At 43.8% G+C, this 17,003-nt stretch overlaps 1 protein-coding gene across 1 annotated transcript; it reads left to right on the forward strand.

The window, feature by feature from the left end:
• The first annotated feature begins 511 nt into the window (after positions 1-511).
• Positions 512-16,887, forward strand: gpr179 (G protein-coupled receptor 179). Its single transcript, XM_061829385.1, has 11 exons — positions 512-1,410; positions 4,057-4,165; positions 7,545-7,641; positions 8,137-8,336; positions 8,614-8,682; positions 10,873-10,982; positions 11,299-11,537; positions 11,896-12,034; positions 12,103-12,205; positions 12,600-12,740; positions 12,978-16,887. Exons 1-11 carry the CDS (start codon positions 512-514, stop codon positions 16,329-16,331), a joined length of 5,460 nt encoding a protein of 1,819 aa, XP_061685369.1. The 3' UTR covers positions 16,332-16,887.
• Positions 16,888-17,003: the final 116 nt, after the last annotated feature.

The following is a 17,003-nucleotide window of genomic DNA, read 5'->3' on the forward strand; positions in this document are numbered from 1 at the left end:
AGCAACTACCCCAAGTGAGGGGGGGGGGGGAGAGAGAGAGAGAGGGAGGGAGAGAGAGAAATGGGAAGCAGTAGGATGGTTGAGCATCAACATCAGAGCTTCTGGAAACTCTTTGGAGAAACACACAGGAGAGCGTAGCGAGACCACAGAAAAACAAGTTGGGTGGGCTCCTCCTCGTTTCCTGGTGGTCCAAGTGGAATGAAAAAAAGAAGATACAGAAGAGGAAGCAGCAGAAATATACAAGAAGAAGAAATTGTGGGGTCACTATCCTGCTATGGTAATTAGAAAAAGCAGAAGAAAAAGCAGTAGTAGAAGAAGTCGGGACCTCTCGGCCAGTTGCTTGCAATACATGAGAAGAAGCAGCAGAAGCTTGGAGTTTCCGCACTGATGTAGTCGTGCAGTCAGAGTTCCTTCATGTCCTCTCGTTCCTGGTCGTGAACATCGTCTTCCAAGCTTTTGTCGTCATGTGATCCTTAGTGGTGGTCATTTCCTCTCCTGAGAAGCTTCCAGAATGTTTCCTTTTGCTTTTGTTTTTGTTTTTCTGCTGGTGCCGTCGCTCGCCAGAGGTCAGGTGACCCCGGACTCGTCTTCAGGAGCCTTGAGGAACATCAGCGAATCGTTCAACGCCAGCTCGTCGAAACCTCCGGGCGCCACCCCGGACCTGACGGGGACTGCGGGCGGTGCTGCTGGCACCTCGGAAGCTCCACAAGAGGACAACTGGTTGCCAGCGGAGAGCTTCTTCTACTCGGGCGACTCGTCAGCCGTGGGGAAGGCAAGATGTTCTCGCGCTTACAGCCCGCCCGGGCAACCGGGGCCGCTTCCGGGTGGCATGCGTGCAGCCCTCAGGCCGGCCCTGGATGCCTTAGCCAACACGGCCAACTTCCTAAATATGATCTTCCAGGCCAGTGACCTGCGCGAGAGTTCGGTTCCAGAGGACATGGAGTGGTACCATGCCCTCGTCCGTGCCCTGCTAGAGGCCACCGGGCCTGTCCGCCAAGTGCTGCTTACCTTCGACTGTGACCCGACCGGTACCACCCCTCAGCTAGTGCTCCAGGCAAGCCGCGGCCCCCCGAGCGGGATGCCGACTATCCTCCTTCAGGACTTGTCAAAAAGCTGGGACCGCCTGCACCCGCCCGCCCCGGCCCCGGATGACGGCTGGTTCCGGCGTTTTAAGTTCCCGGCTGCTGCCCAGCCGCCCGCCCTTGCCAAGAGGGTCCTGCTCAATGACCTCAGCACCTTGGAGACCCCCAAGTGGGGCCGGGGGGACAGTTACGTGAGCAATAGGAGCGGTGTCAGCTGGGCAGACGCCCCCTACCTGGACTGCAAAGACGGTCGCTTCGTCCCCAGGTGGATGCTAACCTTGTCCACCGCCTTCTACGGGCTCAAGCCAGACCTCACCCCTGAGTTCAGGTCAGCATGTGCGCGCACGTACACACGCGCAAAGACAAGCGTTTGCATGCACACACACACACACACACACTCATGTGCACTCATATGTGGACACACACAAACACAAACAACACACAAACACACACGCCCAGACATCGACACGAGAACAAAAACACACTTGCATCCATGCACAAGCACACAAAATGCGCACACACATATGCGAGCACATGCAGGCACATATGCATGCGCATACCACTGATCTAAAAAAGAAGACTGGATGGTTCATTGGCCACCAAAACTGTAGTCGCTATCTGCCATTTTGATACTCCCGGTTAATCGCCAGTTTCGTGGCGGTAAGAAAACATTCCATAGGTAAGTTAGAAAGATTTACTTTGACACTGTTAAAGTTTCTTTGTAAGGGTTTTTAATTTTATTTTCTGATGAGCTTAATTCACTTGAACAAAGTTTTGTTGACGGTTGTTCACTGTTCACTCTCTGCTTCACTTTTATAGGCCGACAGTTTTTCGCGAAAAAGCGATGTGAATATTTTCCCAAACTTCATCGGTGGAGAAGCAAGAAAACACATTTTTCAGTGAAAATTTTGATAAATTTCATGATACAGAACTCTGCAAATTGAATTTGATTTTCAACTGCGAGTAAACAAGTTGAATTTTTCTGTCTGAAGTAGGACGTCACAGAGACAATAAATGAACAATGCGTTTAGCATGTATTTTCCCATTGCGAGTCGTTATTTCCAAAAATATATCGAACTGATTGAATGTTTTTATGACAAAAAAAAAGCTTAGTTTTTTCCTATGTTATGATGACAGTGCTTCACAGTGTATGTCGGGAAAAGTTAACATGTCACGGAAATCGGGCCCTAGGTAATATGCAAGTTTTCTTGGTGCTCATGGTGTTATATGGCTTTCCTTTGCACTTAGCATTGTTTGGCTTACCAAGTCGAATTGAAAATCCTTGATGTTACCAGAACTGAAAAAATGTCAAGCTCACACGACCAGTTTTAATTCTACATGCCAAACTTTGAGGAAAAACCCCACCATGATCCAACCTGTAAACCGTGTCCTCCACACGTTTTGGGAGTACCAAGATGGCGGCCAAGTGGCTTCAACCAATCGACATACCGCTCGATGTGTATGCGCTATCGTCGTGTTTTTTTTTTTTTTTTTTTTTGCTCAGTGGCGCATACACAGACACACACAAACATGGACACACACACGCATAAACGGGCCAATGTAAGTTAGCATGAATGTTAGGGTAATTGTAAACCTTTAAACAACTGCTACTTAACACACACTGTGCAAAACATACAAACGGGACACAACAAAAATACAGTACAAGTAAGTGGGAGTGATTGTTGCTGGAGTTTGGTTGAGGACACTCTCTACTTTTTCTGCTGTAGCTTCCAGGAAAACTCAGTTCTGCAGATGTCTGGCAGAACATGATCATTGAAGGTGTGCAACTCAGACTTGGGTGTTTAGAGCTCGTGCACCTACGTCACCGAAGTCACGAGACTGGCCAAATTGCCGGTCGAGCAAAGCATTTTTCAACGTAAGTCGTCGAGCTTTACATGGAAGAGCTTGAAAGTGTAGAAAAGTCTGGACGCATACAAATACTTAGTTGCTGGATCTGCTCTCAATCAAGAATAAATCCCACATACTGATGGAGCCACTCAGATTTTTTCAATAAAAATACCAATATTTTAATAAATGACCCCTGATTTTACAGAAACTTGCATTCATTAACTATGACTGAAAAAAAAAAAGAGAGCAACTCGGCTCCTCCGTACACAGAAGCGTGTTGCGGCCTCACGTTAAATTTCGGTAAAACTCTCCGTGACAGACTTCTTTTTTTTTTTTTGCATTGTTTTCAAATGAGTCGAATGTGTACTCAAAAAAGAAAAACCGCTGGGATAGGCTTCAGCCCCCATACAGGGAAGCACATTGCAGCCACACGATAACCTAAAAAAAAAAAAAAAATCACTGTGAAAAACGGTTTATTTTCTTTTTTTAAATTCATATTGGACTCATTTGAGAACGATGCATATTTAAAAAAAAAAACATCTGTCACAGAGAGGTTTACCGAAGTTTAACGTGTGGCCGCAACACGCTTCCGTGTATGTTGGAGACGACTCCCTGTCTTTATATTTTTTAATGCATTGTTCTCAAATGAGCCAATTTGGGATTATAAATACTTTTTGGGAATTTGAGATTGAGAAGAATAATTCCTACCTGAAATGAAGTGATCGCTACACGTGTGTATTTGGTTGGGCACCATCCATCACGCTTAATTGCCGAAATTCCATCGATCTCTTCTGGTCTTTTCAGCTGGTATTCTATAGAATGACCTCTTTGAATATCTGTCTCGTCTGTTGTAACCACCAACAGCACAACAAGTTTTGGGCATTGTGTATAATCCGCTCCGCTTCAATGCCCCCCACACTGTCGAACAGCTCTTTTTGACCGGCAATATGACGCCGTGAAAATGGTGACGTCACGTGCACAAGCTCTATACTGGGGGGGAAAAAAACGTGTAAAAACTGCAATAAAGTGGGGGTTCAGTGTATTCAGATTCAGTTGTGTAATCCAAACTGTGATCAATTGATATAGATTAAGATCTGTCTCACTACCTTTGTGTGTGTGTGTCAAGGGGTGTGATCCGCATGGACGTGGACATCCAGGACATGGACCTGGACCAGTGCACCACCCAGGATGGATGGTTTGCAGACACGCACCAGTGCAACCGCACTAGCATGGAGGTACAAAACAACAATCACAATGCGAGTCAACAAAGACATTGCAACATTTAGCTGAACTGTTCGTGTACTAATTGACTCTTTTCCCTCACTAGCGAGACAATTCATCACACTAGAACTGTGCCTTGTAATAGACAACAAAAATTCCACTAAATTTATTCGTATAGCACATTTCATAGGTAACTCAATGCGCTTAACATGATTAAAAGCATTCAAATACAAAAATAAAAACATTTGAAAATAACACTAGTGCCTTTCACTATCGTATGACATCATTGCAGACTAGTAAAATGGCATGTAACTAGTGAGGCAAAACTGTGCTGTAGATGTCCCCCACCCCCTCCCCCGTAATGTGCCCCAGTACCAAGTTGTTCTGCTTGTCTGCTTAATTGTCTTATTCCTCACTGCGGTGGTGGCACCTATTCCATCTGACCCTGGCCAAGAGGCAGGTTACACCCTGAACCGGTCGCCAGCCGATCGCAGGGCACATATTGATAAGCAATCAGTCACACTCACATTCACATTCAGTACCAGTTCATTTAACCTACCATGCATGTTTTTGGGAATGTGGGAGGAAACCAAAGTACCCAGAGAAAACCTACACAGGCACGGGAGAACGTACCATTTCCACGCAGGTGAGGGCGGATTTGAACCAAGGTTCTCAGAACTGTGAGGGAGATGTGCTAACAATTTGGTCACCGTGCTGCCACCCCAATCTATTCTAATTTCAGTCTTCCCCCGTTCCCCATCAATTGGTGGTCTATTTAAAGACAGTGGCTGCAAATGCTCTGATGGATTACAGAGTTAATCCAGCCCGCTACCACACTTCCCCTCCCTGACGGAGGTCTGAAACCAGAACAAGAAAAAAAATAAAATAAAATCCCAAATCCATTGAGCACCTTTTGTCCTTTCCTACCTGTGAGGCTTAGCGGACACAAAGCCAACAGAACCTTTTAGTGGTTTAGACACCAACAAAGGCTTGCTAGCTATGTTAGCTTTTAGCTTCAGATGAGGAAAAAATGTTTTTTGTTGCATTTTCGGCTGTAGTAATTTAAGGCCAAGATAACTAGCTTAGCTAAAGAGCGACTGAACTTGACAATCACACTCCTCGTATCATCTACCAAGAAAAGCTTGTTAGCCATGTTTTATCTTCAGATGTACAACATGTTTTTTGTCCCTTTGTCTGTGGGAAACCCAGGCTAAGGAAACTCTTGTAGTTAGCTTCTGAGCAGTTTAACGCAAGTCTTTTTTTTTAAGTGATGTTAGCTTCTTGTTTTGAACAATAAGGTCTATAAGCATGTTAGCTTCGAGTATCATATAAGAGAATAAAAAATGTCTGTTTGTAGTCAGCCAATTCTAAACTAACTTGCTTAGCTTCTGAGCAACTGAACTTGAAACTTTTTTCCCTTTTTTTTTGTTCGTTGAGACTTTAGCTTTCCATTTCTACTAAATGCTTGTGAGCAATGTTAGCTTCTAGCTTCAGATGCAAAAAAAATGTGGTTTGGCTACAGGAAGGCCAGGATGAGCCAGCTATCTTAACTCCTATCCTAATTTGACAAAGGTTATTTTTCTTTTTTTTCTTTTGTTTTTTTGCTAATGTATGTTTGCTTCTTGTTTTAAACAGTAAACCTTCTAGTGTCAGATGAAAAAAAATGTATTTGTTGTTGTATTTGCCTATACTAAAAAAACAAAGATAATGCTGAGCTGCAGAGGGATTGAATTTAAACACTTTTAACAAATGTTAGCTTCTCCTTTCAACCAACTTTTTAAACAACTAATAATTGATTGGAGAGTCACTGATGATGTAGTGGTACACACGCCTTCCTTTGGTGCGGGCAGCGTGGGATCGATTCCTGCTCAGTGATGGTGTCGATATCTGCCCTGTGACTGACTGGCGGGCGACCAGTTCAGTGTGTAGTCCCCCTTTCGCCCGAAGATAGCTGGGATAGGCTCCAGCGTTCCTGCAAACCTTGTGAGGACAAGCGGCTTGGATAATGACATGACATGATTAATTGTCTTCTGTCTTAAACCAAGGCTAAGTCAAACCAACTAGCTCAGGACAACAACATGACAAGTGTCTAAAATGGTTGTTGATGTAAAGGACTACAGTTAAGTTATATAATCTAAGTATAATCCATATCACATTAATGTTCACCCTGTGCCACTAGGCGTGTGAGCGTGTGCACGTGGGTGTGTGCATGTCGAATGGGCTTCCTCCAGACAAGGATAAAACACTCAGCAGTGGCTTTATGTGTCCATTTAGCTTTTAACTTAGATTAACACACAAACCGTAAAAGGAAGTGTGTGTGTGTGTGTGTAAGAGGAAAAACAAATATTTTGAACTCCAATTTCAATGAAGTTCAGTTGGGATGTTGTGTTTGTGTTTGTTCTTTGGGGGTAATTTAATGTAATCCCAACCATGCCAGATCTTGAAAAATTCAAATTTCCTGGAGAAAGTGTCAAAAAATATATATTCGCAGGACATGTTCTGACCCTTTAAATCCACACAGACAGGCTTACATAAAGTGTTTAACACACTTCATTGCTACATGTGCAAGTTAAAACTCTACCATGAAAACCGAAAGCTGTATATCAACATGTTTTGTGAACTTGCAAGTAGATCAGTAAATCAGACCTAGACAAGATAAAAATTTATGAAAAATTTGTAAGAAAAAAAAGGGATTTTTTTTGCACATCTCAAAAGAAGTTCATAAAGTATTACAAAAGTGATGTAAAAATGAAAAATTAATACTGAAAGGCAAGATATGTACTTAGGTATTTTACTAGCAATAAAATCATATTGTTATGCAAAAAAAACATTTATATGTCAAATGCATTTGAATTACCATGAAAAAAAAACTAAAAAAATTCTACAAAATGGATTAGAAAATTGGATGAAAAAAAAGTAATGTTTTAAGATAAAATATAACAGAAAAGTGAGAAAACAAGGCAGCACGGTGAGCTCACCTGGTAAAGCATTGGCCTCACAGTTCTGTAGAACTGGGTTTGATCCCGGCCCCGCCTCTGTGGAGTTTGCATGTTCTCCTCGGGCCTGCGTGGGTTTTCTCCGAGCACTCCGGTTTTCTCCGAGCACTCCGGTTTCCTCCCACATCCCAAAAACATGCAGCATTAATTGGACACTCCAAGTTGCCCCGAGGTGTGATTGTGAGTGTGGCTGTTTGTCTCTATGTGCCCTGCGATTGGCTGGCAACCAGTTCAGGGTCTACCCCGCCTCCTGACAGCATATATTATGTATATTATATATATTGACAGCATATACTCTTGATATGTCAAAAATGGAGATTGAAATGATGAAAATTGTAAAAAAAAAAACAAAACCAAAAAAAAAAAACATGGAAAAGTCATTACTTGTTCCCTGCAGTGTGTTCCGATTCCCAGGCGAGGCTTCCGGCTGGGTCAGTACTGCTGCCGTTGCAAAGAAGGATACTACGACATTGACACTGCCAATAAGGATGCAGGTATGGTGAGAGGACTATAAATCAAGTCAGCGTTGATTAGTTTCAAAAAAAGGGTTTGGGTTTTTTCAGTCTGGGTTAGCGTTCCAAATTAACGTTTGAAGCCCGAGTTAAAATTTTAAGACAAGGTAATGGTCTCAAGTGAGGGTAATGGTTTCAAATTAGAATTTGCAGCCTTGATAGAGGTTTCAAACAAAGGGCATGATTTCCAATTAGGGCTTTAAAACCCCAGGATTAAAGTTTAAAAAATAAATTTTGTAGTCTGGATTAGAGTTTCAAACATGGGTTTTACTTTGAAATTTGAGTTACGCTTTCAAATTAAGGTATTGACTGGGGACCATAAATCATAAAATGAAGGGTCAGGTTTCCAATTTAGGATTTGTGTCTTGTTTTAGGGTGGGAAATGGTGGTTTTCAGTTTTTGATTGGGTTTCAGATGACAAAGAGGTTTTCAAAGGAATTTGAGAATTCCCTAAAGGGCATTGTTTGATGCCTTCAGGTGGCGACGGCGACGCGTGTTATCCGTCCATGCCCAAGTGTCTGCCATGCTGGCCAGGTTGTGGGAGGTGCCAGGACGGCGCCCCCTGTTGGGTGCAGGAGGACAGACCCCTGAGGGCCACCGTCATGGCTGCCCAGGCCACCTTCATGGCCCTCGTTTTTATCAGCATGCTGGCAGCATACCGACATCGCCGGAGCAGGGTAATACTGAGAAATAAATTAATAAAAGCGGTATTTACAGAGCTACAAGTGAGCTAGAGTGACAAGGGAGTAACTAATTTACATATAAAAACATATCACGCCATTAATTACAAATTCTATATAAATTGAATCCATTCCATTAATGAGAAAAAATGTCATTAAACTAGCTGCTTTTGGAAATTTCCGTGGTTACAATTTTAGTTAGATTTGGAAAATAGCTGCATAATCACAATCAATGTTTTATGTTTTCATGTTTGTGTGGTGGGGGTTTGCACAGAGGATTCGGTCGTCGGGTCTCTTGCTGCTGGAAGCCATTTTGTTTGGCTCACTGCTACTTTACTTCCCGGTAAGAACAACTCCAAGGTTATTTGAGTTTCCACTCAGGCTATGAAACCACAGTTAGTGCTTTAAATAAGGTTTGGGGTTTCAAATTAGTGGGTTCTCATTACGAGTTAAGGTTTAAAAAAACAGGGTTTGTAGCCTTGTTTAAGGGTTTCAAATAGGATTTGAAATTAGAGAGATTGTGCGAAGTAGTCAAGATGGCGACCAGCTGCTAATTCAGATGATGTTCACGACTTTTGTGTTGAGTTTGCACGACCGTCAACCAATCAGAGAGCTTCTTCTGCCCCTGTAACTCGGAGACCTCAATCTCAATCATTCTGATTAAAAGGACGGGCGCAGCGCACATTGTCCGCCCGTGTGCATGTGTTAGGAACACAATGACGGGCTTTTGCGCTCACACTCGTTGAGCCCATGCTCTTATCCACAGTGGCTGCCTGTGAGCGCCACACTAATTCCTGGATTACCGCCGTCCTCGAGTCACCGCACAGGAAACGGTCAGCGTTCCCTTTACTGAGGTGGTTTACCTTCACCACCTTGTAAACAGATGAACACTTGCTTAGTTTTCTGGGTTTTTAACAATAAAACTCCACTTTGTGGTTTGTCTCCTCACTAAACAGATTTACACTAACCTCTCTTTAAGTGGTTTACATTCTCCCCACTAAGTTAAAGTTGTTGGTTTTTTTTAGGTGGTTCATGTCATGATGGGGTAATATGTAACTAGATTATGAAATTAAATTACATCACATCACTGGGACAAAATGTGTAATTAAATTATAGCTGCTTTTGGAAATGCCCGTGATTAAAATTTTTGTTACGCTTGAAAAAAAATAGCTGCAAAAGCTCAGATTTTTTTCCCTTCCGTAAACCAACGCTTATGATTGGCTCTCTCTAGTTATGTGCCATTCTGCGGTTGTCTCAAACATAACATATTTTTCCAAATAGGACCTTGAAGTGCCACCTTGTGGTCCAAAGTGTTAGTTCATTTGCGATGTTAAAAAGGTTAGTCACATTGTTACAATTTCACACACATTAAAGACTATTGACTTATTTCATCTTTAGAACTGATTTTTTTTTCTGGAACATTCACTTATTAGGGTTGTCGTACGAAGCGATTTCTAAATTGTGCACATTTCAGTTCAACATAGTATAGTGGTTTTGTACGTGCTGTAGAGGAACACTTAAAAAATGTATATACACAACTGGTTAGAACATCATCACAGTTCTGATGACCCAAGTTCAAATCTGGCCTCGCTTGTATGGAGTTTGCATGTTCTCCCCTTGCCCGTGTGGGTTTTCTCCGGGTACTTTGGTTTCCTCCCTTGTTCAAAAAAAGATAGGTTAATTGAACCCTCTAAATTGCCCATTGGGGTGCATGTGTGCATGTGTGCAAGAATAGTTGTTTGTCTATCTGTTCATTGCAACTGGAGACAAGTTTTAAAGACGTTTGTATTTCTTAGCCGCTGAGCCGCACGGGGGTCGCGTTCCTATCCCAGCTGTCAACGGGCAGGAGGCAGGTTACACCCGCGCAGACACGGGCAGAACATGCAAACTCCATACGGGGAGGTCTGGGATTGAACCCGGGTCCTCATAACCGTGAGTCCAAAATGCTTCACATGCTGCTCCACCATGCCACCTTATAAACTATGCTGTTGCTTATACAGTACCGGCACGAGAGGTTGTAGCTAATCGGCTAATAACCAGTAATGGTTTGATGCGTGCAAATTTCCCCGGGTGATGAACAAGCCTGAACTGTGACAGGCCCAGTTTTATCCTGTCAAGTTGAAATTTGGGTGAGTTTTTTCAGTTTTGTGCACAACACGGCGGCATCTTGGCCTAGCTAGAACGAATGGTCTGTAATGCTAAGCACCCACGACGTCAGGGGCGGGGCCAAGAACGTTTCTTCCCGGTCTGGCTCTGAAAGCTGGCACATATCCAGAATTTGCTTGGATTTCAAAAATGTTTTTTTTATTTTCATTTTGTTTCAATTAATGTCTAAAATATATGAAATAATAATATTACTTCACATTTGAGGGTTTATCGTACGTATTAATTTTTGGGAGAGTCTTCCTTTAAGTGCTATCCAAGTGAAACCACATTCACCATGTGGTTTACGTAGCAAAGACAAAGCATCTAAAGCCTGGTTTGAAGAGATGAAGTGACTCCAAGGCCGCCTGTGTCCACCCTCTCCCCGCAGGTATTCATTCTGTACTTCAAGCCCAGCACGTTTCGATGCATCCTGCTCCGCTGGGTCCGCATGTTGGGTTTCTCTATCGTCTATGGCACTCTCACTCTCAAAATGTACAGGTCAGATCATTTTCTGTGATAAAGTGGAGAGCAGCATCAATGTTATCAAATAGCTATCAGATGTCCTCAAGGGACTCTTGACTAGCCATAGATTGCTGAAGACATGGTTTGGCTTTTAAAAAAAGGTTAGGAGTTTAAGCATGAGTTGGGGTTCGTAGCCTGGTTTACGTTTTGAAATTACATTTTCTAGTATAGGTTTCAAATTAGGGTTTGTAGTGCGAGTTTGGTAACACTTGCGCACCAAAAAGCTCTGACCTCATGCAGCGAGTGTTACCTCCCTGAAGGTTTGTAAAGATGTTCCTGTTACCTCCCCAAGGGTTCTGAAGGTGTTCCTGTCACGCACGGCTCAGAGGGTTCCATACATGTCCAGCTTGCACCTACTGAGGATCCTGGGCATCATGCTGATGACAGCAAGCTGGTTCTTGTGTGCCTGGACAGTGGGTGTCCTCCAGAATCGAGATAGGAACATTCCCGTCATTATAACCACAACCACGGCGGAGGGCCAGGGCTTCAACCTTTGCTACCTGGATCGGTGGGACTACATGATGGCCATCGGTGAGTGCTCACTAACGTTCCCAACCAACAGATCAACACCGACTTCACTTTATGTTCTTCATGCAAACATCATATTATGTGGTTTATGTTCCCCACGCTACTTTCACTCTATGAGGTTGATGTTTATGATTTATGTTCTGCACACCACCTTAACTATATGTGGTTTGCGTTCCCAAACAACCTTTCACTTTCTCTGGTTTGCGTTTTCTATTATTTTAAAAAGACCAACATCAACTTCACTTTGCACAGATAAGTTCTCTTCACTTTTTATAATCTTAACCTTGGTTTGAAACCCTGAATTCAAAACCGTAACCCTCTTCTTGTACGATTATCACTAATTGGAAGCACGCTTCTATAGCCGAGCTTCTGTTCCTGTGCTGGGGAAGTTCACTGTGGACCGCTGTTCGGCCAGTGCCCTCGGCCTTCCATGAGCCTCGCTACATGGGGATCGCCATCCACAATGAGCTACTTCTCTCCACCATGTTCCACCTGTGCCGGTAAAAGACTAACTCAGTCCATGTTAGGAACCTGCCAGAGAACTCACATGGAATTGGTCTCTCCACAGGTTTACGTTTCCTTCTCTGCATCCCGATTGGATGCTGCTGCTCTCCTTTGCACACACCCACGTGACCATCACTGTGACACTCGCTCTAATCTTCATCCCAAAGGTAAAGAACATCCTTGAATTTTCTCAGATTTCTATTCAGATTTTGGATCCACCAGCGTTTTCATTGTGCTTGGAGTGGTGAGCCATTTAAAACCAAGGGGAACATAAATGGAAAAATCTATTTTGCCAAACCATTTTTTCCTAGGATTTGGGATGTAATATTTTCTCTATGGTGCCTCCAGTAAACATAAAATATGTTAAAATTATCTACTCAGACCTAAATTCAAGACGTTTTTCTGCCGAGAGGACTGAAATCAGGTAGAGTAATTCAAATTTTTTGACCTATGTCACCAGGGGAGATCTAAACAATGTAAACAACATAAAATTAATTCTCAGATTTGTCTTGGAACAAATTTTGGACAAACTGGATCGTTTATTGTGCTTCTGTATCACAGTTCCTGTACATAGGCAAACCTGGAAGAGAGGAAATAGCTGCCGAGGTGTATGAGGACGAGGTGGACCTGCGCCGTTCCTACCTCAACAGCAGCTTTCGCTCGGCCTGGAGTGAGCGTAGTGTGGACCCTGATGACTTTCGGGTAAACTCAGAACAAAGTTGTTTGGTGCTGGGAAAGAAAGAAACTCAAAATTGTCAATTTTAACCCTGGAAAATAAACCTTTACTTAGGACTTCACGCAGGGCAACATCCTAATGGATCATAATTTCATGTAAAATGAGCAGGACTTACATTTTCTCACTCCAAATGTTTTTCTTCACAAATGCCTTACCCTTCCTCTGATGTTCTATCCATATTTGTCCTCCCTCACACTCACCAGGACGAACTGAAGAGATTATACACCCAGTTGGAAGTCAACAAAGCCAAGAAGATGACAGCAAACAACCCTCACCTGTCAAAGAAGCGAAGCTCTAGATGTGCCCTGGGAAGATCAATCATCAAGCGCATTGCCGAGATCCCCCTGAGCCGGCAGTGCAGCCGTGAGGACCGAGATGGTTCATTCCGGAGCGGGAATCACTCCGCGTCTTTCAGGAGGACCCCAGAAAACCTCAGCATCAGAAGTTCCATGAAATCCCGATCACCGTCTTTACGCAAGTCCCAATGTGATAATTATTACACTCGAGAAAGGGACTCTTCCTTGTGGGATTCTTCAAAGCTGAGGGCTGACATTGTGAAAAGGTCTTCCCAAAGATCAGAGACTGAATCTTTGGACATGCACCCAGCAGTTTGCAAATCAGTTAGCGCGCAAAATCTGACAATTGATACCAATCTCTTACATCTCCCCGATCACACCAGGCTTCACAAGTCATGGAGTCTGACATCCACTCATTCCATGGAGAAAATGTCCAAGGGTGATGGATCAAGCCTCTCTATCAGTGAGCAGACCAGGAGTGCTCTAATGTCAGAGTCTTTTGACAAAGGTGAGGTTTGTCCTTGGGAGGTGGAGCCGGAACAATCTGGTGATAAGAGCCAGAAGCGTGTCACCTACGCAAACTCTCAAGCGGATGATCTGCAAAGCCCATCGTCGCCAGTTGCTCTAGTATGTCCCTGGGACCATCTGCAACCTATGGAGAATAATGTGTCACAAGAGAAGGCGGATGCAGAGTCCACCCAATTCCCAGTCTCTGCAAGTGCACCGGGGTCACCGAGACCCAAAGTCAACAAAGATCAGAGAGTTTTTTCCTTCCGGAATACCACTACCAAGTGGCTCTCTGTCAAATCCTTCCTGACATCTGTAGAAGCTGCAAGCAAACCGTGCAAGGATGAAACCTTAACTAGAGAAGGGTCACAAAAAAGTCAAGAAAGCTCGACAGCATCCAGGTCGGGAACATCCAGTCGACATCCAAGCGTGGAGAAAAGAACACTACAGAAGAGAAGCATGACAACCGCAGATGGAAAACCATGCCTCGTAAAGCAGAACGCAATCAGACTGTCCTCTGGTGATTCTTCCGACAGAAGTCCCAGAAGATTGGTTATTGTCAAGTCTGCAGTCTATCCCGGAGATGCAGATGATATGACAAAAGATGGCATTTACGAAAGTGTATACCTGTCCAGGCAGAGTAGTAAACGAAGCAGCATAAGATCCTGTAGTTCGAGGACACCGTCAACTCATAGAAGAGGAAGTAAACGAGTGGCGACGGCAGTGTTAAAAACCTTTTCTCATGCTGACAATTGTCCATTGAGAGGACAGGTGGCAAAGCAGCAGCAAAGCATTAAAGCAGACGTCTGCCCGTGGGAAATTAAAACATCTGAACGAACTGGCGTCTGTCCTTGGGAATCTCAACAGCAAGCGACAGTGACGAGAATGGACAGTGGTCGTACTGATGTTTGCCCCTGGGAGTCCAAAGATGTTCCAGAAAGTTCATATGCCATCCCAGCAAAAACACAACTGTCTTTGAAGCGATCTGCAGATGTATGTCCTTGGGATGCAGCAGAAAATCAGACACCAATCATCAAACAAGACAGCGAATATGCCAATATTTGTCCTTGGGAAGCAGAGGTTGAGTATGAGAACCTAAATCCCGTGCAGGCGAAGGGAGCCCTCAAAGTGCCCTCACGACAGGAAGCAACGAAAACCACTGTGTTTCCCAGGGTATTAGAAGAAAAATTAGATAAATCTCCTGTCCTATATCTGGACAGAAGAACAACCAAGACAGAAGAAAGTTGTCCGTGGGACTTCCCAGACCCCCCAAAAATGATAGATGTTGGTCTTTTGGAAGATGGGAACATAGAACCAACAGTCTCATCTTCACAGATCACGATCAAGGCAGATATCTGTCCCTGGGATGCTGGACAACAGGACAAATTGAATGCCCTACAAAAAGGAATCTTACCCTTGGATGCTCAAGTAGAGGCTCCCAACAGAGGAAATATTTGTCCTTGCGAGACTGAAACATCAGGATCACCAAAAACAGAGCCCTCAGAAATGTCCAAAAACAATATTAGACAAGATACTGCCCGTGTTAACGTCTGTCCATGGGAGAGCGAGGATTCCACATTGGCCAAAACAGAGGCATCACCAAGAGGAAAATTAGAAACTTGGAAAAGTCAAGACAGGCAGGACAGTGCTCAAGGAGATATTTGTCCATGGGAGATTAAAGAAACAAACACTCTGAAAAATCAGGAAACTGCTAGAGAAAGTGTTTGTCCCTGGGAGACAGAAGACCCAAAGTCTGCACAAAGGCAAGATAGCCAAAGTGATGTTTGTCTCTGGGAAGCAAAGAAACCAAATGTTATGAATAAGCAGGGCATTTCCAGAGAAAACGTTTGCCCGTTGGAGAAAGAAAAAACAAATGTCCGAGAAAACCAGGACAGTTCGGGGGAAAACGTTTGTCCACGTGAGAGAGAGCAACCTAATTGTCTGAGAAAGTCGGACCATTCTATCGAAAACATTTGTCCATGGGAGACAGATGAACCAAATCTACTGAAAAAGCAGGACAGTTTTAGAGAAAACATTTGTCCATGGGAAACAAGAGAACCAAACACTTCAACTAAGCATGACAGTTCCACTGAAAATATGTGCTTGCAGGATGCAGATATTCTCAAGGTCTTGAAGAAACAAGACGGCTCTAGACAAAGTGTTTGTCCATGGGAAACCGAAGACATAAAGTCCACTAAGAGGCAAGATAGCACAAGAGGGGAGCTTTGTCCGTGGGAAATGGAAGAACCTAAGGTTTTACAAAAGCAGGAAAGTTATGGAACTGTGGCAGGAGAAGCTAAAGTTCTCAAGAAACAGAGCAGCTCTCGAGCCAGTGTCTGCCCATGGGAGACTGAGGGCAGCGCAGTGTTAGGAAAGCAAGAAAGCCTGCGTTCAGATGTTTGTCCATGGGAAACAGAAATAACAGAAGGTGTCAAAGACCAAGATGGCTTGAGCACTCTGGATTGTCCTGATGAAATCCAGGATCCAGAAACATCGACCAACCCCAGCAGTGACAAAGATGACGTACAGGAAGACCACGACACAAAGGCGGATCACTCGGATGGACTGAAAGCCAGCTTACCGCTGGGTCGCCGTGATGCCTTGTGCCCCTGGGAGATTGCAAGAAGTGGCTCGGGATCCTTCACTGACAACAACTCTGATGTTTTCACATGGGAGCAAGAGAACATCCCAGAGGAAGACGAGGAGGACGCAGAATGCGCAGCAGAAGCACTCATATTCCCTCCAGACTTGTGACTTACAGGCCCTTTCGATTCAATAGGAAATAAGTCCACTTCAAACTACTTGGCACAAACAGTTTTGCTGACACTATGTGGCGTTTGTACTCTAACACGCAAAGTCCGCACCCCGACTCATACAAACTGAATGTTGGTGAAGGGACTATCCCTGTCTGCAGTGAAATTACAAAAAATGGCTGCCACATCACCAAGTGTTACTCTGAACCCCTCTTCTTCCTGCCCCCATCCGTCCTTTCACGAGAAGCTTGATGTTCTGTAGCAGGGTGTGTCAGTCCACATGTCCCTATTGTGATCATATCTAAAATGTTACACAATGCAACTGCAAAGGAATCCAACTTCTGATATGATAAAAAAAAAAGTCCAGTCATATTTTTTTAAAGCAATTCATGTTCAAATTTAGAAAACGCAAGAGCGTGAGAACATCAACAAAGAAAAAAACCCCCCAAAAAAATGCCGTTAATTGGATAAATGACCATGCACTACAGGGGAAAAACTTGCACAACACTTGCAGTACATGCCTGAAAGTTCAGCATTGTTTGCAAGTGTGTGTGTATCACAAGGGAAATGTACGTATTAATGAGGTCCACACCACAACCCCCACTAAAACCATAGCCAAACAGGGACATTTTCCTTATCTTGCATCACGCAGTGAGTAGTCAAAGAAATTGTC

The sequence above is a fragment of the Syngnathoides biaculeatus genome, chromosome 9 (genome assembly GCF_019802595.1).
Source record: "Syngnathoides biaculeatus isolate LvHL_M chromosome 9, ASM1980259v1, whole genome shotgun sequence".
Lineage (NCBI taxonomy): Eukaryota > Metazoa > Chordata > Actinopteri > Syngnathiformes > Syngnathidae > Syngnathoides > Syngnathoides biaculeatus.

Excerpts from the sequence above, each read along its gene's own strand:
- gpr179 (XM_061829385.1), top strand. The coding sequence starts at position 512 with ATGTTTCCTTTTGCTTTTGTTTTTGTTTTTCTGCTGGTGCCGTCGCTC. Across the intron at positions 10,983-11,298 it reads CTCACTCTCAAAATGTACAG|GGTTCTGAAGGTGTTCCTGT; the intron begins GTCAGATCATTT and ends TACCTCCCCAAG. Across the intron at positions 12,206-12,599 it reads CTCTAATCTTCATCCCAAAG|TTCCTGTACATAGGCAAACC; the intron begins GTAAAGAACATC and ends TCTGTATCACAG.